The sequence below is a fragment of the Sceloporus occidentalis genome, unplaced genomic scaffold (assembly GCF_023333645.1).
Source record: "Sceloporus occidentalis isolate IW3139 unplaced genomic scaffold, rSceOcc1.0.p SCAF_5, whole genome shotgun sequence".
NCBI lineage: Eukaryota > Metazoa > Chordata > Lepidosauria > Squamata > Phrynosomatidae > Sceloporus > Sceloporus occidentalis.
The window spans coordinates 107,516,632-107,540,186 of NW_028316985.1; the positions used below are offsets into that span (position 1 = coordinate 107,516,632).

The 23,555-nt window shown below is 39.6% G+C and overlaps 1 protein-coding gene across 6 annotated transcripts in view; it reads left to right on the forward strand.

Annotated features, from left to right (window-relative positions):
* The window catches only part of LOC149312631 (FERM domain-containing protein 4A-like), a 508,349-nt gene that overhangs the window by 453,749 nt on the left and 31,045 nt on the right, over positions 1 to 23,555 (forward strand). For all 6 annotated transcript variants that reach the window (XM_089525042.1, XM_089525041.1, XM_089525039.1 and 3 more), the window contains 3 exons: positions 973 to 1,111; positions 7,442 to 7,583; positions 23,127 to 23,260. In XM_089525042.1, the coding sequence (XP_089381168.1) occupies positions 973 to 1,111; positions 7,442 to 7,583; positions 23,127 to 23,260 (415 nt within the window). The remainder of the gene's footprint in view (positions 1 to 972; positions 1,112 to 7,441; positions 7,584 to 23,126; positions 23,261 to 23,555) is intronic.

Below are 23,555 nucleotides of genomic sequence, written 5' to 3' on the forward strand. Positions count from 1 at the left end.
CAGCCCTATCTTTTCTCATCTATCCTTTACTGAATGCAGTGAATTCCTACATTTGCTCATGGCCAACAAATATCAGGTAAAGTGAGTCAGTCACTAGAAGTAGCAGATTTTTTTTGGTGCCATGAAAAGGTAGCAAATTATTTTATAATTTTCTTCCTCATGCCAAAAGGTGGCCTTAGGAAATACGGACCCTTTCCTGCTGTGACTTGAACAAAATATTTGGATTAACCTTTCTCATTCTTTTAGTAAGTGTAAATTCCATTGAACACAGTGGGATGTATGTCTTGAGTCACGGGTGAAGAAATGTGGCCCATGCGGCACCAGAGCAGTTTTGTGGCCCTCACGGTCATTTAAAAAACAAAAAACAAACCACATTTAAAGATTGTGCCAATGTGCACCCCCTTTTTTGGGTAGGGGCTGAGCCATTTTAGGCCAATGAGAGGGCTTTCTTTTAAAAAACAGGAACTCAGTTGGAAGATGACTTTAGGTCGCTTGCTGTTGTGGGGGGAAAAGGCATCTCCTGATTCTCATATGGCTCAGGCCATCCCCAAAACGTGATGAAATTATCTCCACACTTCCCAAAGGGCATTTTGGAGAAAGGGGTTTTGAATTTTTTTTGCACAGATTCATTTCTTGGGGTACCCTAACTTTTAGCAATCCCCCAACCTGTTTATGCTTAGCACTGCACTGTTAATACTGTTAATAAACATACTTAGCACTGCACTGTTAATACCTTACTGTTTGCATTAAGGTTTTGCCCAGTGAACAATAATGCTTTTCAAAACTGAGGTGTCTTATTTCAATTTCACAGTTAGTAGCTTGGTTCAATACTCATCCATAAACAGGTCACCAAAGCTTCTTCTTTTTCTCTTATCATGTTTTCTATAAAATTTTAAAGTAAATAGTAGGGAGAAAGAGCTCCTTGTTTGCCACATTGCAAGCTAATTGTTTCTTTTCTTCCGGCTCTTCTAGGGCATCTGTGACAAGAAGGACGTTTGGACATAGTGGCATTGCTGTGCACACGTGGTATGCCTGTCCTGCCTTGATAAAGTCCATTTGGGCTATGGCCATTAGCCAACATCAATTCTACTTGGACAGAAAGCAAAGCAAGGTGAGAATCCTAGAGGGCAGATGCGGGGGGGGGGGGGGGGAGAACGACCCTACACACCCGTTTACAAGCCATCTCCTAGACCTATAACCTCAGTGCCATAACATTTGCAATTTTTAAATTGAGTGTATTAGCAGATAGCTGGATGTGGGAGAAGAACATGGTCACATTACCCTTCACAGACTCCTCTGAGTCATGTGGAACAATGTTTGTGTGATATGCCTTCTCCTCTTTTTCCTTTCATTTTGGGCCCACATAGTGATGAAGAATATTTGGGAAATCTGTTTTTACAGGAGGTGGTTTTATATTTGGCGTTGATGGAATTTTGCTTTGGTCCAGACAGACATTTTAAGGACATTTAATAATTTAATAATTTCTTCACTTGGCAGTTAATAGAGCTGATCAAGAAAATAGCATTCATTGATGCTGAGCCTTATAGCAAAATTTTCTTCAAGTTCCCTTTCTATTGGATATGTATATTAGAGATTTCTAAGCAGTCTGAACTCCTTGCCTTTGATCTTTATCTAAGTTGCTCCCAGACTCAGGTATCACATGGAAATTTAAAAACTTTCTCTTGCAAAATTCTTCTCTTGCAAAATTTCTGATCATAGATTTTAGAAACATGTATTTATTCAGAAGTAAATAAATTAGAATATTATCCCTGGACTGTTTATTTTTAATGAAATTCTGTTTTATAATGGATACATCTAGGTACTTAGGGTGTTGCTTAAATGCATTGATACATTTCAAATAAAAGCATCAAGGTCTATTAACAAAATAGTCCTTGTTGGTAAAATAATCCCCTAAAGAAGGATCATTGTTTGCATCAGCTGCTATCCAGACAACCACAGCATCTCACTTGAATGCTGCAGTGGTTCTTGCAAGCAAATCTCCTACATATGGTACAATTCTGCTGGGTTTCCCATCCACCATTCTGCTCCAGAAATAATGGAGGGGAGGGGGAGATAAAGTTTATTCTGTTCAAATAATGCCAATATATATTTGCTGAGCAGATCTTCTGCCACTTCTAAGTCAGTGAAAATATTATTTCCCATCTCATTTCATCTACTTTCAAAATATGATCCAATCGCCACGCTATAGCAAAGCATGAGACTGCCTGTCCAGATTAATTCAGACAGCTGTTCATCAGTGCATTTACCTATCCTTGGTGTTCACCATTTTGAAGCTGCTCATGCAAGCTTTTTGACCCAAGCCTTCTGACCGGCTTACCTGTTTCAATCACAAAATGGCATGCAACATAATTTTGTCCCAAATGAAACAAAATGATACTTCAGTGGTAAAATGCAATATATTTATTGGGACAGGTTTTGTCCATGGGGAAAAAAAACACACTGTTTGTAGCAAGTGGCTGAAACTTGAGTGCATTGTTTAAAAGTACTGAGGTGACAGTACCTGTAGGACTAGCTCTCCATTAATTCTGCAGCAAAATGTAATTATGGGGAACTAAAATGTTCTGTCTAAGTGGATGAGGATTCGCAAATTTTATTATTTAGCATCAGATGTTAAGACTACAAACAGTTTATGAGCGTTAACTCTTCTCTCACCAGGATTCCAAACTCATATTTTTGGCTGGATATTCTTTCACAGAATAGTGGGGCTTAACTAATGGCCTTTGTTTATTCCAGCACTTTATTGAAGCCGAGTTTAAGTATCTTGCAGTATCGCTTATTTTAATAGTGGAGTTGGAAAACAGTTCACTGTTGCCTGATAGCATCAGCCCTTTATTGTCCTACAAAACTGATTTAGAGATTTAGAAACAATACAGTGTAAACAAAGAGTCCTGTAGCTCTTTAAAGATTAATAAATGTGTTATAGCATGAGTTTGTGTGGATTATAGCAGTCATCACCAAATTCATCATTTTCAGGTTTATGTGCAGTGTATGTTGTTAGGAATGAGATCATAAAATGTTAGACTAGGGGGACATTAAGTGGAGCAAGTACTGACTGTGACAACTATGTTATTAGCACAAGCCATTCACAGAGCTCTTTCTGATAAAACAAGCACCCTGACACTAGATAAGGCGGTATATTTGAAGGGCCATATTCTTTCTTAGATGCATGCAGTGATTTCATTTGTCCCAGAAGTCAAAGATTCAGTCAAAGAGAAGAAATTTATTTCCTCTCCCTGTGTTACTGCTATTCTGTCATGCATGGAACTTATTATTCAGACAAGATCTGGTTACAAATGGTCCTAACCATTTGATGTGGGGAACTAGAAGTTAAAATGCTGGTTAGCCCTCTTTATGAACCAGGAAGGAAGGAAGGAAAGGATAAAGGAAAGGAAAGGTGAACATTAAGGAGCTTGACATTTTCTTCTAGGTACAGTTGAGAACAGTGTTCTCCTGAGGATGATATAGAAGCTGAATACTTATCATTGCCTCTTATAGTTACCTTAGAAGTCAACTATTATAGTTTTAAGATAACAGGTTACACCTCCCTCCCACTCCATTGCCATTAGGCTCAGTGACTAAAGGAAATGTCTAGAACAGTACCTTTCTGACTTTACTCAGCTGTTAGGGCTGACGATTTTACTTGAAATTTTGGCACTACCTCTTTAGTGTTTCAATTCATCTAGAATGTAGTGTATAATTGCAGCTAGGTAAGCTGTTGAGCTTATTTAAGAATTGGAAAATCTTGGAAAATTTTGCCTCAGTAGTCCTGGAAACCGCCAGGTCTGTACATCTGTTTTCTTTTCTGCGGGGCATTTCCCAAGATGGCTCTGTTTTTAAGAGGTAGCTTGCATTGTCTTGAGGACAATGAACATTCCTTAATAGAATCACCAGGGGCAGGGATGCTCTCTGGCCTCCCTTATTTCCCCCCAAAAAACTACAGCATCAGTGAATGGATTATGCTCTTTTTACACCATCCTGTGATCATGTTAGCAGCAGCATGAGAGCTGCATGTATGATCTAGCTGCATGACTTTATTTGCATTCCCAATGAAGTCACTATAAAACATGTGCTTCCTTCGACATACGTGAAAATCATGCATCAGGGAAGCATGTGAGTTATTTCTCATTTTACTAATACTGAATTTGAATTCATTAAACAGAATGCTATTTTCAATCAACAGCTAGAGCTGTAATTCAGAGAGGATCTTTAAATTTTCTGGGAGATTATGCTGAAGTTGCATGCTGGCCTCATAGTTACACACATAGCTAAAGCATTCAGTTATTTTCCTGTCGGTACAAGAAAAGGAAAGAGTATTCTAGTTTCACAACTTTGTGCCTCCTGGGGCTACTTTGTTCTTAATGTTTCAGACATACACCTACGAAGTTGCTGTATGGCTAAAAATGTAATAATGTATGAGGACAGCAACATGCATAATTTATGTCATAGAGATTTTCATATCAGGAAATCAAGTTTGGTTACAGGTTACTATTGAACATACATTGAATAACAAACATAGTTTTAGTGATATCTTTTTCCTACGTACTAGCTACTGTAGTAGACAAGTAGAGTTGGGAAAGTACCATACATGGGGGGCACCCTACTCATTCTTGTGTTCACATTTGCCAGAATGCCTAGGAAATAAAATAATAGTAAGGACAGTCTTGCAAATACTTAAAAATGCAGTACTTGTAGTATAGCTATCAACTCAAATTCTGTACAGTTTTCTGAATCCTTCCTGTCTCCTTCAATAAAACAGGGTTGTGTTGGTGTGGCTTTTCCTTACTCTAAAGCAATAGCAAAACATCTTCCATTATGATGACCAGGATGAAGACAGAGGATGGGACATTATCTTGCAGAAATCCAGGATAGATACTTCCTTCTTACACTGCAGAGTATTTGTCTGTAGAGGATGCAGCACTTAGGCAGGAAACAGATTTTGCTCTCATGCCTGTTGCTCCTCTGATAAAAGGGAATTATGCTCATAAGTCCTCTAAGGAGTCAGAAACCTATAAATGTTGTAATAGTGCAGTTCCAAACTGCCTCAAACCTATCGTCTCATCAGAAGCTAAGAGGAGGTCTAAAAAGAACAAAGAGGAGGCCCTCATCCTTGCTATTTTTCCTAAACAGTAGCACAAAGTTGCCCTCCCCTGGGTTGTTATTATTATAGTAATATAATGGGTTTCATTTGTTTGTTTCACATATTTAAAAGTTATTTGTGCAACCTAAGCTTGGTGGGTGCTTTAGGTTCTGCCCATCTAGAGCATTATGCTTTTTCAATCCAAAATAGGCACTTCTCAGATGAGTGACCCATGTCCCGCAAAGGAAATGAGGAGGAAGATTGAAATGAATAAGGAAAGGATTATATGTTATCCTAAAGGTTAAATCCATAGGGTTATTAAAGAATGATTTTGCAACATATCCAGGCATTTTCTAGCATTTCAGAGTTGAAGGGCTCTTTTGTTGGAAATATTTCCAAATGTGAAAGATTATGGTATTCTAAACTGAAATGTCTGACAACAGATGGTTCATGGTTGTTTCCCTCCTTCTCAATCCTGGGGCAGAGTGTGTGTGAATTTTCATTTATCCATATATACTCAACTATAAGTCAACTTCATGTATAAGTCGAGGACAAATTTTGGGGCCAGAATTATGGATTTTGCTATGACCCATGGATAAGTCGAGGGTAGAACTTAGGAGCATATAACAAAGGATGTAAAGGATGAAGCAAAGCAAAACAATGTCAAAGAACTTACAAAATTCCAGCAGACATAACACTTTGTGCTCACCTTTAAGGCTAGATAGATGAGAGAGTAAAGGGAGGGGGTGTCAATGCTTTCAGGACAAATTATACTCTTGCTTTTCACCAGAGGATGGTTCCTTACATTGACCCGTGGATAAGTCGACTCAGGTTTCTGGGGTCAATTTTTTTGACCTAAATTTCTAGACTTATACTTGAGTATATACAGTAGTTGCAATTGCTGAGTGGTGAATGTAAGCTCTAGGATCTATACCTGTGATGCTGCATGGATGTTCCATTGAGAGTCACAAGGAACCTCTGTGAAGAAGTTTTGTGTTTTTTTGTTTTGTTTTTAAATGTGGGTTCTTGGTTACAATTTGTACAAAAAAAAATTCTCTTAATTCAGAACACCAAACTGTTGGCAGGTTTTTTTAAAGTAAGCTTTGGAAGGCTGTTTAAGTAAAAGTGATTATCAGTGGTTTATTGTATGCATCTGTAAAAATCCTGGTTTGTACACTGACTAGGAAAACATCCAGGAAATCAGTATATTAATATTTCTGCTACTGCTACTGTAGGTAATTTGATCATCAAATGAATAGCATTGAATCAGTTCTTTATTTGTTCCAAACTGTTTTTCTCTAAATTCGAACTATAATATCAATGCATTACAAGTGGGTCAATGCATTGTGGCAAAATGGCAGTAGGATCTTTTCATTACTAATTTGTATTTAAATATATTGATATTAGATAGAACCATGCAGATACACAAAAGTATAATTTGCATTTATGGGCAGTACATAAAATTGCATGTAAAAACCATTGGTGTTAAAGTTATGGGGCACCAGAAATGTCTCTGTAAAGTGTACAGTTAAGATGTTTCTTTGTACAGTCATAATAACACCATCATTATATAGTGTACCCTATGAAAAATTATGTGAAACAGTATAGTATTATCAAACTGGTGCTCCTTACTCAGCGTTTTAATTTGAAATAGTGAATCATTAGCATCTAATATACAATTGAAGGTTTCACACCATATTTTGCAAGCATGGGTCAATGAAGTATAATATTTTTCAAGTTGTTCTTGTTACCTGAGATCTTGATGCATCTTTAGTTGTTAATTCTGTAGATTTGGAAGAAAAAGTAAAACTTCATAGAATCTGGTGAATAATTTACAGTTTGTTAAATCCTTGCAGGGGCTTTAGATGTAATTGAGATCTGCTTTTATGCCTTTTTCAAAGAATTTGTATGGATGTAATTCTACTATATAGGTGTAGCACTTGATCTGCCATAGCTTTGTCCAGTATCCTAGGATTTGTACTTTGGTGAAAAGCTTTGAATTCTGTGCCAGAGACTTCAGATGCTATAGTTTGTGTACTGTAGTGATACAGATCACTTGAACTGTGTAGCAGAGATTTCTTAAATATTCCATCAAACTAAGTGATATCAAACTTTTACAAACATGTAGTATAGATACGCAAATAATCTGTAGCATTTAGCAGCATGACAGGGCCAGCTCTGTCACTTTTGGGGGTTAATCATTTATTTTTTTAAAATTGTCATAAATGGTTAATAATATGTGGTAATTGATGGTTCTGGTGCCAGGTGGAAGAAATGTTTCCAGTCCAAGCTTTCCTCTTCAATAATAATTATAGCACAAATTTCTTCATTTTTCCCTCCCAGTCCAAAATTCATGCAGCAAGAAGCCTAAGTGAGATTGCAATTGACCTGACTGAAACTGGAACGCTGAAGACATCCAAGCTAGCCAACATGGGAAGTAAAGGAAAGATTATCAGCGGCAGCAGTGGAAGCCTTTTGTCATCAGGTACGTTCTTTTGATATAGGAACTGGCTCTTCTGTTTAAAAGATGTGTATGTGTGGATTGTAGTATTATTTACTGGATAACTATACTTGGTGCCATTGTGCGTACTGGTCAAAACTGGACAGTGTTGACTGCAACTATAAATTTTGGGAGGTGACAGATTCTATAGTATGTATGCTTAATTACAATATGTGTAATTTTAAAGATTAGGTTAACCAAGGGAGTGTAGTCTTTTCTTACTGTAGCCCAGTGGCCATTAACATTTCTTTTAGCTGCGATCTGCAACATGGAACTTGAGGAAAGAAGCAAAAATTATCAATAGTCTTGATTTGCTGAAATCTCTCATTTGCTTGCCTCTCTCATTTGCAGCACAATGATGGGTCACTTCCCATTGTTGGTGTGGATTGCAGCCCATCTGTTGAAGACCAGTGTTGTATTGTGATATGTCCAGAATGAACAAACAGTCTAGGCTGTTGATTTTGATTTATCAACAAATCAAAGCAAACAGCCCTCAAACATGTTTATGTGTGTGTGGGGGGGGGGGGGGGGTTTAAGTGAAGAGCAGGACATATGGACTCTCCAAATAAACACACCACATTAGAAGAAGTAAGATAAACAGCAAGTTAACAATTCCTTCTTATAGCAAGGGCTTATCATAATCAAAATAAATCGGAATCTGCTGTCTCCTAATAGGGTTAAAATAAAAATTTGGCAACAAAGATTTGCCAAACATCATCTGCAGTACTAGATGAAATGTGTGATAGAATGTGTAAGTGAAATGGCATGTCCATATTCAGGTAGTGACCTAAGAACAGTTTCTGTTACTATTTTATTTTATTTATGTCCCTCTTTTTCCCCAGCATGAGACTCAAGGCAATTTAGCATTATTCAAGTAGCAGCAGGAGGTATACTAGAACTACATTATTCTACTTCATTTTAACAGTTCTTCATTCCATTGTTGTTGTTGTTGTTGTTGCTGTGTATCTTCGAGTCATTTCTGACTTATGAGGACCCTAAAGTAAACCTGTCATTTGGTTTTCATGGCAATATTTGTTCGAAGGAGATTTGCCTTTGCTTTCCTCTGAGAGTGTGTGACTTGCCTAGGGTCACTCAGTGAGTTCCCGTGGCCAAGCAGGGATTCGAACCCTGGTCTTCACAGTTGTAGCCCAACACTGAAACCACAACACTAGTGCCACTTAATTTTTTATGGCCCTCTCCTTCTACCCCATCTGCCAAATGCATAGATGAAAAGATGAAATACACCTAATGGACTGTGTTGGTTGTAAGAGGTGGTTAATTTATTGGTTAAAAACAGTGCCCGAGATCCTGGATCATTAATGTAACTACAACGACAGAGCTACATTGTCATAGTTATGTCTGACAATACCACCCCAAAAAACCTACCCTTTTAGCAATGATATTATGCGATTATGGCACCCTGCATTATGTTGGATAAAATAACTGTAGTGTATGGGCTCACTTCCAGGTAAAGGTAGGGTTAACAATATGAGGGTTAGGTTATTATTATTATTATTATTATTTATGGTATTTATACCCCGCCCTTCAGCCCTAAAGGCTATCAGAGCGGCTTACAATTATTACTTTTAATTAGACAGTTCTCTGCCTGCAGGCTTACAGGTTTATTTATTAGGGTCAGCATGTAGGATATGCAGAAACTGAGAGACAATAATCTAATGGAAATGACCTGCTTGTGAGAGGTGCAAGAGTTTCCAGATGTTCAGAAGGTGAGAGGTAATAAAATATAGCACCACAAGAGATGAGAGAAGCTCTTGCGGGGGATAGGAGAGGTGCTCCCTACCTTGCTTTTCCTAGGAAAGCATATCATAGGCTGGACGAGAAGGTCGAGATTCCCAGCTTCCTTATGAGCATCTGAAGACCGAGAGTGCCAGATGCTTTGTGAGTGAAATAGGATTGGGTAGTCAATTTTTGGGGGGATTATGTTTTCTTTGTGACCTTGACTGAATATGATTTTCCTTGTAACTTTTTAAGTACTTTGAAGGAGTAAAAGGAACAAAAGCTTTCCATATCTTTGCTCTATGTGTTCATGCATTTGTGTATAAGGTTCCAACCTCCTGTTGGCAGGGAAGTCTCTGCAAGATCAGAGCTGGAACAAGGACAAAAGTAAATCCTTCAATGATGTCCCACTGAGTCATCAAATTTATAGGTTCTATTTAGTGGATTGTGGCAACTGATAGAATATGGGGTCCCCTTGTCCTACTTGACAGTAGAAGACAGAGCAGAAATGTAACAGGTGACTCCTGATGTTGCAACACCCTGGTATTTTTAAACTGACTTCATTATTACTGATCTTGAAGTTTCCCCTTTTCCATCTGCCTTTTTGATTTTGCTCAGCGCTCTTTCCTGTGCCTGTGCTGCTAGGCAGCTGCTTCCAAACAATGCCTGCTTGTCCCACGACTGCGTGGGCCAGTCTAGTAATGCCACATTTCTAGTAGTACATGTGAAATTATTGGAAGATGCCTGCCAACAGTTAAATAATAGTGTGGGCGTGACTCCTAGGCCCGCCGAGGGCGCCCCTGTGCCTGGCTCCATCCTACTCCAGAGGAGGTTCACAAACAGACCTTGTAGCCGGAGTGATGCTTATAAACAGAACACAACTTTATTAACTCTTCTCAAACTGAAACCAAAACACAACCCTCTTGACACAGTTATATTCACTGATGTCGTCTCACTTCCGGGGAGTATTCACAGCGTGTGGTGTCGGGCCGGCCGGTAGTCACTCAAAGGCGTCTCCCCTCGTCTTCTAGGCTCGGGGCTGTGTCTGGAGTTAGGAAGTTGCCGCCGCTCCCTCAAGGACCACCACGACTCTTCCCCTTCTCGGGCTCCCTCTCTACTCTGGCCTATTTCCGGGTTCCAAGGCTGGGACCGGGGCTCCTCTCTACCTCGTGGACACGCCGGGTGGGTTGTAAGAACTGGCCCCACTCTTACCCGTCCTCCGGGGGTACTACTGTCCCAGCTCCTTTTGCCCCCTCCAATGGTCACAGGTTCCTCTCCTTTCCCTCCTCCGTACCTCTCTCCGCGCCCCAGTCTTCCGCCAAGTCTCCTCCCCCGGGCGCCTCTCCCTTCCTCCTTATTAAGGTCTCCGTCGGCCTCCCCCGCCCCCAGGGTGGGGTCTCTAATTCCTCGCCCGAGATCAGCTGGGCTTCCCCCTCCCATCGGCTTGCCTCCCTCTCTCCTGGGTCCTCAAACTCCTCTTTCGCCCGCTCAACCCGACCAATCTCCCTCTTCTCTCTACAAATAGTATAAATTTTCTGATTTGTTTTCAGGAGTGGAAACCTACCCTTATCCTATCTGAATTATCAGTTCAACAGAAACTGTTGCCCGAAAAGCAATTCCCTTTTCCCTGTATGCCTCATACTCAGAGCTTGGAAAAGTTATTTTGAGAGTACAACTCCCAGAATCCTCTGTCCTCTAAAGAGTAACTTTTCCCAGCTCTTTTGGGGCAGTACACCTTAGAACCTAAAGCGCATCTACCCCTGAAAGGCTTTAGATAATTCCCATCAAAACATCCATATTAACAAAGCAAAAGCCATAATTAAATTTGTCTTTGAATATTCATGTTCCTGATCCATCAAGGTAAATCAGTGTAAAAGCAGGAATATTCTTCCTCTTCTGATACATGTATACTTGTGGAAGCAAATTTGCATCCACACTGATGTACTCACATGGCATGTTTTTATGTGCACATCCCCCATTAGGGATATTATATTGTACAAGACCAGATGCATGTAACTATAGATGGAAATACCTATATAATTTTTCCAGGGCTATTCAATGCTCATCTAAAGAGAGAAAGAAAATCTTAGACTATCATTGACCTCCTGAAGTTTAAAGTCCAGACATTCTGGCCAAACAAGACCTCTTGATAAATCTACCCAAGTAATCTCACTTCTGGAAGCTGGCTAGACACCAGCTAGCAAAGACATACAGGCAGGATACACATGAAGCTATGCTGCAGTCCCCATCTCTAAAAATAAAAAGTTGTACGTAAAACAATACAGAAATGTAATATGGCAGAATTGTGCAAGTATCAGATTTTTGGTGACATGATGTCAGGATGGATAGCAAATGCTGTACAGGAAGGTGGTGACATCCTTGAACAGTAGTCTGAAGCTAGCAAGATGAGATTGAAGAGAGATAAATGTAAGATGTCCTGCATTTAGATACAGAAGCTCAAAGACATAAATATGGAATGGTAGAGATCTTCTTCCCATGCCCACATACAGAGTATATTGACCTCCCTGGGGTAGACACAGAGGAGGATCACCCAAAACAGGCCTCAGTCCTTGGACAGGCACATATATGTTTAGCCTGGAATAGAGAAGATTAAGGGATAAAATGATAGTGGTATTCAAGTATCAGGTAATAATAGAAATGCTTAATATTATCTTATTGCTTGTTTCTCTGCTTTACTTCTAATGACAGGAACACACTAAGGTGATGGTGTGCTGCCATTTGTTAGTTCTGTTGATAAACATCACCAGAGAGAAGAGAAGGAACTTGACATTAGCTGGCATTGCAACTTGAAAGTCTGTGTTTTGCATTGTTTTCTGCAAAGGGCCTTCACCAGTCCTGGTAGAAACAAGGTCCAGTTTGGCCCAATTTAGATGGGCCTTTGCGGTGCCCCGTCACATGCTAGGGGTTGGCCGAGGACGCAACGTTCATATTGGCCTCACCTCTACCACGTGACGGGGGCATCAAAATGGCAGTGCCCTGTACACACGGGTGCCGCCATTTTGACATGACGGACGCCTAGCGTCTGCATGCCCCAGCGCCTTTGTGACGCAGCAAGTGCACCATTGGCGCACTGCGGTGTCACAAAGGCACGGCAAGAAGAACCCGCTTTTTGTGGATTCTTTTTGTTCCACGACAGAGCTGCCGGTTTGTCCACTGCAGCTCCCTTGCGGAGCAAACCAGGGCGGCAGGAAACCACCCTTTTTGGGCGGTCTGTATCCCATTTAAGTATGTTATTTAAAATTACCATTTTAGCACTAATGAAAGACACTTATTAGAACTGATGCAAAGAAAATGGCTTTTTCCATTTTTGTACGTAATATAAATGCTTGTCAGGAACAAAGCTCACGTGTGGGAAATTCTACTATTAAATTTTTTAACAGGTTTATTATTATAAAAATCTTTTACTGTTAATAATGAGTCTCGTATTTAGTTTCCAGTTTTTATTAGAAAAGTGAAATTGATCCATGATATTAAAGTTTTGCTATGAGAATCTGGTGGGTTGTTGTTGTTTTTTAACTTGCGAAAACAGAAGTATTTTAGTAAAAATAAATGGAGAGAGATGCTGCTTTTGACCCCACCTCTGGCATAAACTCTGGCAAAGTGTGGAAGATGTTACACAGCCTTACAAAAAGCCTACAGTAACAGAAATACACAGTACAGGACAGCCATCTGCTAATGATTAGAGAGAGAGAAAAGTACCCACTAGAGAACACAAATGGAATTCCATCTTTGAGTTCTGTCTTAGCAATGTGTTAAAATCCATGCTGCTTTTACCTTGCAGAAGGTTCACCCTGGCTGAAAATATATCCTCAGGGAGCCTGCACAGTAATTCCCTTCCTTCACATGTGGACAGAGATGCCTTTCTCTCCCTTGTGCCCCTCAGGGGTACCACATACAATCCAATCTTAGTTCCAAGACTCATTTGTTAGAACAGCAGTGGCTATACAGCTTCTGGTTTGGTTTGGGGCTGATTGGTTTTTGTTTGCTTGTTTGTTTTGGCTTCTCTCCCCCATGACTGTTTGAATAAGATAAGGGAAACCTAAGAAATGCTCAGTTTATCCTTCAGGAATTCCTGTGCTTGTGGGCAGTATCCTTGTGTTTATAAAAACAGCAATGCTAGCTGTTGCTGCTTTTGGGTTTATTTGGTTTTCTTTAACATACTGATACTGTTGTTTTTTGTTGTTGTTGGTATCTGCCTCCTTGGGTAGAATTTAATGTGATAGTGACAACCTGTGACTTCGGAGCCATATTTTTTGCTAAGCAGGAGTTCGGTGGCTGAATTTGGGAATGTTAGTTTTGGACTACAGTTCCCAGAAACCTAGGCTAGCGATTGTGGGAGTTACGGTCTGATAAATAAATTTTCCAGTCTCTGGATGAGTGTGGTAAGCCTTGTTCAGGGATGGGTTTCTGAACCCTTTCTCTGCTTGCTACTTTCCTCCCTTGCAATCTCTCCTCCCAAGCCATTTCTTCTCCTACTGATGCTTATTTTACAAGTGAGAAAGAAGCTGTTTGGGAGGAAAGCTTGTAAGAAAGATTGGTGGGATGGAAGGTTCAGCCCATTCCATCTGCTGCTTTGGCACTTGAAATTGTTGTACTGATCAGACACAGGCTGTGCTTTTGAAAATGTAGGTCTGTTTCCATCATCTCCTGTTCTGCACTAATGTTACCTCATGTTATGATTTTGTGTCCTTTCATCTGAATAAAAGTATGGTCGTGGATAGACTTGCCAGATAAAGAATTTGATTGCTTGTACCAAACAAAACAAAGAAGTTGAATTGTCAGGTTGTTCTGAGTTCATAACTTATAGAACCAATCAGTGGTAAGAGGTACACATATATTTATAGCTGGGTTATCCACCATTAAGGGCCTAAATACCCTAAAGGCACTAAAACTCATCTGACCTTGGAAGCTATACAGGGCCAGCCCTGATTAGTATTTGGATGGAAGACCACTAATGAATACCAGGTGCTGTGGGTTATATTTCAGAGGAAGGAACTGGCAAAACACTTCTGTTGCCTTAAAAACTCTATGAAATTCATGGGATTGCCATAAGTCAACAGGCAACTTGAAGGCACATGCGCGTACATTTCCACTATTAAATGTCAAAGCTGGAGCTCAGTCCTTTTGAAGCTGCTACTTGCATGTTTAAGCACTATGCAAGACGTGTATTATTTCTCCTTCTCAATTAAGATCACTGTGTCTATATTTTGCCATTTCAACTTGGGTGCTTTTCAAACTTGGACTTAGAAAGTACAGGATCTGTAAAAGAAAGCAGTCACTGTTTCTTCTTTGCAGGCTTTCACTGTAACATGGGGAACTGTACAGCTATCCTTTGCAAATGATATTTTGTCCTGTGGTTGCAAGTCCTTTACCGCCAGCACCCCCAAAGTGCAGTAAGAAGAAACACCAAAAATTCAGAGCTTGAAATTTCTCAAGACGTGCTGTTGTAAAATGAAAAGAGAACTCATTCCATCAACTTTAAAACACAGATGAACTTGATTAGTTACATCTATTCAGCATTCAGTGATGAGGAATGATGCCAGGAATATACATCCCTTGGATGTGCCAGAAAGAGTATAGTATGTTTTATTGCTGTGGCTTGCAAATAATTCCTGCTGACAAAGATTTTGCTGATTATGACTTCCTAGATCAACAGGTTTGAACAGTACAAGTAAAGTCTTAGCACTACTATCTACCTATCTGGCTGTTTTATTTGTTTAATTAAATTTATATCCCACTTTTCTACACCCAGTGTGGTTCACAGTACAAGTTAAACCAAAATATAGTTAAAACAATAGATAGCACAAGAGAGTTTTTTTAATTAAACAATTATATTAAAAACATTACTGTATATACTCATGTATAAGTCTAAAAATTTTAGTCAAAACATTGACCCAAAAACCTAAGTCAACATATCCATGGGTCTAGGTAAGTACTGTATTTTAACTCTTGTTTTTTAAAAAAGGAACCATCCCCGGCTAAAAGGCACAAGTGTATTCTGTTCCGGAAGCACTGACCAAACCCCCCTCTATTCTCTCATCCATGTAGTGTGAACACAAACAGTAATAGCACCTAGAATTTTGTAAATTCTTTGGCCCGTTTGCCTTTGCTTTATCCTTTAAATCCTTTGTTACACACCCATAAATTTTACCCTCGACTTATCCACGGGTCATATCAAAATCCATAATTTTGCCCCCAAAACATGCCCTCGACTTATACATGAGGTCAACTTATACTTGAGTATGTAAGGTAATTTAAAACAGTTAAAAAGGCAGATAAAAGCATAATGATGTTAAAAAGTGCAACACGCTCTAGTTAAAGATCTGCAGTTAGGTTTTCATACTAATAAAGAAGAAATGAGTTGCAAAGCAACCACCAAGGCATATTTATTTGTGCCTATGAAGTGAACTGGTCCAGTGTTCTGAATGATTACATCCCAAAAGGAGGAAGTGGTCTCAATCGATCAAAGAGTCCATGCCTGAAAGGAATGTGCTTTTGATTGCTTTCATGTCTATTGACTCACTCTGCATTTTTGGCCATGTTACAGGTGTCCTTTTCTAGAATTATATTCTTCTAGAATGAAATGTACTGTACAGACATTGTAGCTGCTGCCAAAAAATGCAACTCTCAGACCTCTTCTTCTTTGCTCCCATAGTGATCCTAGGTGATGATGCCTCATGAGTAAACTCTGAATTTGCTCCATTTTTTCTGTGCCGTCTGCCACTCATGCAGGAAGAAAAATCAGATCATTATGAGTTGTCACATCACATCTTTTAACTTAGGGATGAAAGAAAATGTAGGGTTTTTTCAAACAGCAAGTTACATGGTTTCTGCATGAATCTAATTTTGGACTATGTAGAACACTTTTGCTCAATGTCGTCCGTAGAATGCTTAACTTTATGAAGCTGCTTCTTTCAGAAAATCAAAAGTACCTGTGGTGACCTCTCTTATTTTTAAAATAACCAGTGGAAATCATAATAAGAAAAACAGGAAGAGAGGACTGTGGTAATAAATGCATTTTAAAAAAAACAGCAGCCCAGAAGTCTTGGTGAGGGATCAGTACAAAACAGTACTTGAAGATGTACTTTGTTAAGAGCCAGAATTGGGGAACGAAATAACTCAGTAAAAATGAGAAAAGGAAGTTTTGCAAGCAGAAATCCACAGGACAAGGCAAAGCCATAATGTTAAATAAGAAGACTCGGACATGAAAGAAACTTTTCCAGAATGCTTTTCCAGACTTTTGCCCCTCTCTCATGATTTTTGCCACTTTCCTGCATTCATGGATTGTAAATTTTCAAGAGCCTCTCGGGCATTGTTCATTCTCTCTAAATACACAGATTGTATCAATCCATTGTAACAATAAGACATTGTTACGGAGATAAAGCATCAATGCTGTTCAAAACAATGCAAAATCTTGGCAGGAGTACTGTCCGGGTGTTTACAATAGGACCCAAAGTAAAAATCTACATCATTTGTTCTCTTTCAGAATTCTGCCCTCCTCAGTTGAGAGCCAATGGAAGCAATAGTATTTTTTTTTACTATATGTAATGAGACTCTTGAGCTACTCCCACTGTTATTTTCTTCACAGTTGTATTCTCCCTATGTTTTGTTTGTTTTGTTTTATGCAGGTCAGTTGGAATAGAACTATTCAAATACCTTTTAATCTAATAAGGAACTTGGCCAGTCTTTGTTTTCTGGTTTATCTTTCTCATCATTCACTTTTGTTGCTGAAACATGGTTTAATTCCCTGTGTTAGGTCAAAAGAGGGCTGTACTATGTGCTAGTTAACTCAAGCCAGTCTGCTAGTAAGAGTGCCATCCAGCTGTTATATGGGAGATCCATGATTTACTTTCCTGACACAATTGCCTCCTTCTAAAAGCAGCTGAGGGGGTGTTGATAAGGTCATGGTGCAGGTGGAGGAAGTTCTGTAACACTTTACCTCTCCATCATAATCCTGCTTCAAAATCACCTTCCTGGAATTTCTATTAGCCAGGAAGAGGGGGGAATACACCCAGTGTCTATATGAGTAATTATGGGCCTGAACAGACAGGCTAAAATAAAGCTGCTTCAGGTCACTCTGGAGGTTTGCTGTTTAAATGATACATGTATCTTAAGAGGCCAGAAAGCTGCACCAAAGCTGCGCTCCAATACTTAGGACTGGAGTGTGGCTTTGGCACAGCTTCCGGTCTCTTAGGACGCATGCATCATTTAAACAGCATACCTTCAAAGTGAACCAAAGCAGCTTTATTTTGGCCTGTTTGTTTGGGCCCTATGTAAGGCTTTTAGGAATTGACTGTGATGGATTTGTATTGGTATGGTGCACTGTTAGTTGGGGTTCTTAAATATTGTCTTTTAATGGATTTTAAATGGCTTTACTCTACAGATTGCTTTATTGTTTTTTAAATAACTTGCTTTCTTTTTTTTCCCCTCATGATAAAAAAATGATGGTCCCTATATGGTTTTAAACCTGATTTTAATCATTTATAAGGGGTCTTTGAGTTCCATTATAGGGAGAAAGATGGGATAAAAATGGGCATAACAACAACACAGGGCTCACAGTAGGAGCCAGCAGCTACTTCAGTACATGGAACCTCTGGGACACGTAGAGAATACTTGTGGGCACTAGGACATTTATACAATTCCACCTTACGCTTGTGTATGTATTTTTTCAATAATTGTGGACATTGGTATACTCTCCCTCCCTCTGCACACATATTTCAGCTCGCCATTTCATAGTGGTAGCCACTTTCCCTTGGCCATTCTGTTGCTGGTAGAGACCCAAAGAATATGAGAAGCATCTGTGTTTCCATAGCCAGTCACAGACCAATAGATTTATATGCTGAGATCCCCAGCTTGAAGAAAGATGTCAGACTGCAGCTGGCTGTAGTCAGAGGCTTCTCCATTCCACTCGCACACATGCACCTCAGAAATGAAATGTCCTTTGGGGAAGAGCTATTACACCAAAACAGTGAGTCCCACAGTCAGTAATAGAAGCAGTAACCAAGTTCTACATGCAGAATTCTTATGTTACACTCAGATCTTGTCCATTGTCTGAATATCTAGGTCCTGCTTAGAATGGGATTCAAGAGTGAATCTGGGCTTGAATGTGCCTGGCATTCTTGGTCCTGTAATATAGAATGTTACTTGTGAGCCACTGCATACACAGACATTCAAGCATCTATCTACCTGTCACCAAAAAAAGCCAAACTGGAGTGAGTGGGTAGGACTTACATGTATTACAACCTTGAATTAACTGGGCCATACCCCTTTGGCAGCAATCACAGTTTGCACAATATGATAAATAAATGCAGTGTGATAGCATGCAATCCCAAGATCTGAACACACTGGTAAGTGCAAAGGAGGTTCATACAACTCTTAGGCATGGTCAGTCCCACTTGAAGTGGAAAGGGGTAACCAAAACACCATGCTGCCATTTCTGCAGTTTGTGTTTGTTTCACATGCCATCTTATATTTTAACTTGTTTTAGGCATTCAGAGGTTATTTCCCTCTAAGCTTTAATGAGTGGGCTTTTCCCATCACCACATCTTAGACGTGAACTTCCTGTTGCTCTCTACTGAAAGCATTTCACTTGATGAATAGCAAACTTGTCCAGTCACCAGGGAGGCAGACAAGCGAAGAGAAGCTAATGAAGAACAGTCACCTCACAGGATATATATGTGTGTATCCTGTGCTGAGTAGTTCCAGATGGGCACTAAGCTGTTATCTTGGCTGTTTGCTGTGGAGGATATCCTATTTATTAGTCACAGCTGAGAGATAGTGGCTGTTTGCGGTCACTTTCTGTTGTTTGCTGACATCCTGAGACTGTGAATCATGCCTGAATTCTGGCATGAAGGAAAATACTATGCACCATCATTCCCATTCTGGGCTCTCTGAGAACATTCCAGGCAGCCGGTTTTTTGGCTGAGAAGCTGACACTGGCAGCCAAGCGAATGAATGCAGCATGAATAGCAGCTGTGTTAGGATATTAATTGTTTAGGGTGCTAGGCATATAGGAAATAAACAGACTCCATCAAGAAGGCCATACTAAACTGCACATCTGGACAATGATGATATCATATAGTTGGTGCTGAGAGTCTTTCTGGGCATTCAATCTGCTTTGGGTTAATTTGCTTTAACAGTATCTTTCAAAGGCATATATTTTTCACCTGTTATCCATGCCTCTTTCTTCCTTCTTCTTCCCTCTCCTGATTTACCTCCTAATTTTACCTCCTTTCTAATTTTTTCCTAGCTGCCCTCTCCATTCCTAGTCATCTTATTTCTTGAATACAGTCCTCATTCTGACAAATGTTCGACCCAAGCTATGGGAACTCTTTTACTATTTCAGTTTCCTCATTGTTTAGTTTGAATTTATGTAGGTCCTCTGTGATCATTATTTTTGTTTTCTTTATGTTCAGCAGCCTTTGCACTTTCTTCCTCATTAATTGTTCCAAGTGCATGATGGTTTTCACTAGTAATATGGTGTCATCCACATATCTTAGATTGTTGATGTTCTTTCCTCATATCTTCATTACTCCTTCTTCTGTGTCCAAGCCTGCTCTTCATATGATATTTTCTTCATACAAGTTGAACAGATAGAGTGAACGGTTGCAGCCATGCCCCTTTCCCAATTGGGAGTCATTTGGTTTCTCCATATTCTATTCTAACAGTAGTCTCTTGTCCTAAGTACAGATTTCTCATCATGACTATCATATGTAGTTACCTTTGCAAAATCAGAATAGTTTCTACCACTGTATTCTAGATAATAATAGAAGAAGTGGCTGTTTTAGGGCCAGCTGATACACTCAACAACATTAAAAAATAAAACTTTGGACAGCAACACTTAAGCCTGGAAATTGGCAACGCTGAATGATTGAATTCTCCCTTGCAAAAATGCACCCTTTTGATAGAAAATAAGCATTTCCCTGAGAGATTCCCACACTGGTGACAGTATGTCATGACAGTTATATAGTTTGCTGCAAGTGGGAGACAGTAAAATGGACTAGCCAAACATGTAATCTCATCTTCTATCTGAAGTGGAAAACCATTTATTTGTTTATTTACAATATTTATGCCACTAGCTTATGTTCTCTGAGCAGTTTACAAAACCAAACACTCTGAAAATAATAGGTATAGTAGTAGTGGAATGTTCGTATTCAGCTCACCAGGACAGAGTCCATTATATTAAGAGAGATTTGCAAGGTGAATTTGCATGCTTATTATAGCAAAGTAATGAAAAAAATGTAAAATATGAATTTCATCCTTATCTAACTGTATCCTTTGTAGATTGATGTCACAGTGGTGTGTTGTTGTTATATGACTTTTAAATTATATGACCATCTTTGGCAGCCTCACAAAATATTCTCTCTTTTGAGGAAGTCTATTTCTTTCTAAAAACTTAGTCCTATTGAGGACATGAATATCACTTGAATCTGGAGTGTGGGAGTTACAAGGGTTGTGCAGATTTTAACAGCAGAACTGTATGTCTGAGGCATATCTGTTCACTGAAATCTTGGAGATAAAAGGATTTGGCTAGTTTAGAGACATTAACTTAGTTCAGCTTCCTTTCCCTAGTATGCATAGAACATGTGCACTCCCATCTTCAGAGCTTCCGCATGCCCGCTAATTGTGTGAAATCTGTCTTTTGTAAACCTTCCTTCCTTACCTGGAAGTGCAGTATCCCATTTTAAAGAATTTGATGAAGGTATAAATGTAATTTACCTGCTTGTACAATATTGGAAGGCCAATTTCATAGAAGACAGTTACCAGTTTAAGAATCTATCCTCATCTCTGTTTTCATTCACAGCTGCTGACTGAACGCTGAAGATGACCTATATTTATTTATTTATTCATTCATTCATTTATAGTATTTATACACCGCTCTTCAGCTAAAAGGCTACCAGAGCATCTTATATTATTTTAAATTAAATATTTCCCTGCCCTCAGGCTTACAATCTGAACAGGCAAGACACAAAAGGAGAAGGGAATGGAAGTGGGGAAGGGGGAAAGTCCAGCACACTTTCTCTCCCTCTGAGGCCTGGACCAAGACAGGGGGACTGGAGGGAGGGCCCTTCTTCTTTTCAGGCAAGGCCTGGAGTTGGCCTGCCCATCTCTCCCACTGGATGATGGTGGATGTATGTGTGTGTGAAGGTACTTGTGACAAGCCAGATAGTGAAGTGGTTATATGTAACCACTAGCAAAATGTGGATTAGACAATGCAACTGTCAGGTGTATTTGTAATCAGTTGAATGGCCAAACCCAAGCTCAACAAAAGCTTCTCTTCATCCTGGAGCAAAATGACTATCAGGATGCCACAGAGTTCTGTCTTGGGATCAATGCTATTCAACACCTTTATCAATGACTTGGATGAAGGAATAGAGAACATACTTTCAACACAGAGAAATGTAAGGTTGTGTACATTTAGGGCGAAAAAATGAACTGAACAGATATAGAATGGGAGACTCTTGACATGACAACTGTGCACGTGAAAGGGCACTAAGAGTCCCGGTAGACCACAAGTTGAACATGAGTCAGCAGGGGGATGTTGCAGCTAAAAAAGCCAGTGCCATTCTAGGCTGCATCAACAGAAGTATCGTGTCTAGACTAAGGGAAATAATAGTACCATTCTATTCTGCTTTGGTCAGGCCTCACCTAGAATACTGTGTCCAGTTGTGGGCACCACAATTCAGGGAGGATGTGGAAAAGCTAGAGCATGTCCAGAGGAGGGTGACCATGATAGTAAAAGGTCTGGAAACCATGACCTGTGAGGAGCGACTTAGCAAGCTAGGTATGTTTAGCCTGGAGAGGAGAAGGTTAAGAGGTCATATGATAGCCCTGTTTAAATATTTGAAGGAATATCATATTGAAAATGGAGTAAGCTTGTTTTCTATTGCTCCAGAGACTAGGGCATGGAGCAGTGGATGCAAGTTGCAGGAAAAGAGATTCCACCTGAACATTAGGAAGAACTTCCAGATAGTAAGAGCTGTTCGACAATGGAACACACTACCTCAGAGTAGGGTAGAGTCTCCTTTGGGGGGTTTAAAACAGAGACTGTGGAGGGCCATCTGTCGGTGGCGGGATGCTTTCATTGTGTCTTCCTGCATGGCAGGGGGTTGGACTGGATGGCCCTTGAGATCTCTTCCAATACTATGATTCTATGAAACTTAAGAGAAGCATGGTCAATGCACAGCTGCATGAGCAGGCACATGACATTAGTTGGTGCAGGAGCAAGGCTTTAGACAGAAACAGTGGTTGTAATTGTAACTTTTTGCAAATGTTCTTGTGGGTGAGATGTCTTTGCAGATGTTGTGGAGAGTGTTAATAATTGCATGACCATAAATCAGAATGAATGAAAGTATCTTGTGTAGCTAAGACATGTAGTTTATTTCTGTCAGTATAAACATTGAATAGGACTGAATTAAGATGTGCTGAGGTTCTACAGTGTTTCAGGGTGAGGAGGCTCCAAAGCAGTAACCAAAAGCGTGCAGTCCAAAAGTACTGTCAAACTTAAAATTTAGCAATATTTCTGTATTAAGAGGACCCTTCGTAACCTGAGTTATGTCATAACCATAAATTGTAGTTTGCTTAGCTTTTATGTAAATCCATCAATGGTGCTGAGAAAATATTTTGAACAAACACATATATAAAGTGAAACACCTGTTTGTTTTCATTGTCTAGGTCTTTTTCTAAGTATCCATTTCTACCAGCTCTATTAGTTACCCATATTTTTGCTCTAATGCCAGCTGGACTAATGCTGTAATTGTTTGTTGACAGGTTCCCAAGAGTCTGATAGCTCTCAGTCTGCGAAAAAAGACATGCTGGCTGCCTTGAAATCCAGGCAAGAAGCTCTAGAGGAGACACTGCGCCAGCGCCTGGAGGAACTAAAGAAGCTGTGTCTCCGAGAAGCGGTAGGTGGCAGAGATTCTTAGAATGTGCAACAAAACTGAGATACTTTAGGAAGCAAAAATCATATGGAGCCTCTGTTTTGCAAAGTAGAAGGTTCAATAATTCTGCAATCACCTACAGTTCTGCTGGCGTTGATGACAGGTGTAAATATTTAGCAGAAATTCAGAAACTTTTCCGTTGAATTGTCGGATTCTACAGTTTCATTCTGGATAACACAAGAAAAAAGAGACATTTCAAATATGAATATGAACATTGATTTCTCAAATTTCCAGATTTCTACACCATGTCTGAAATGCT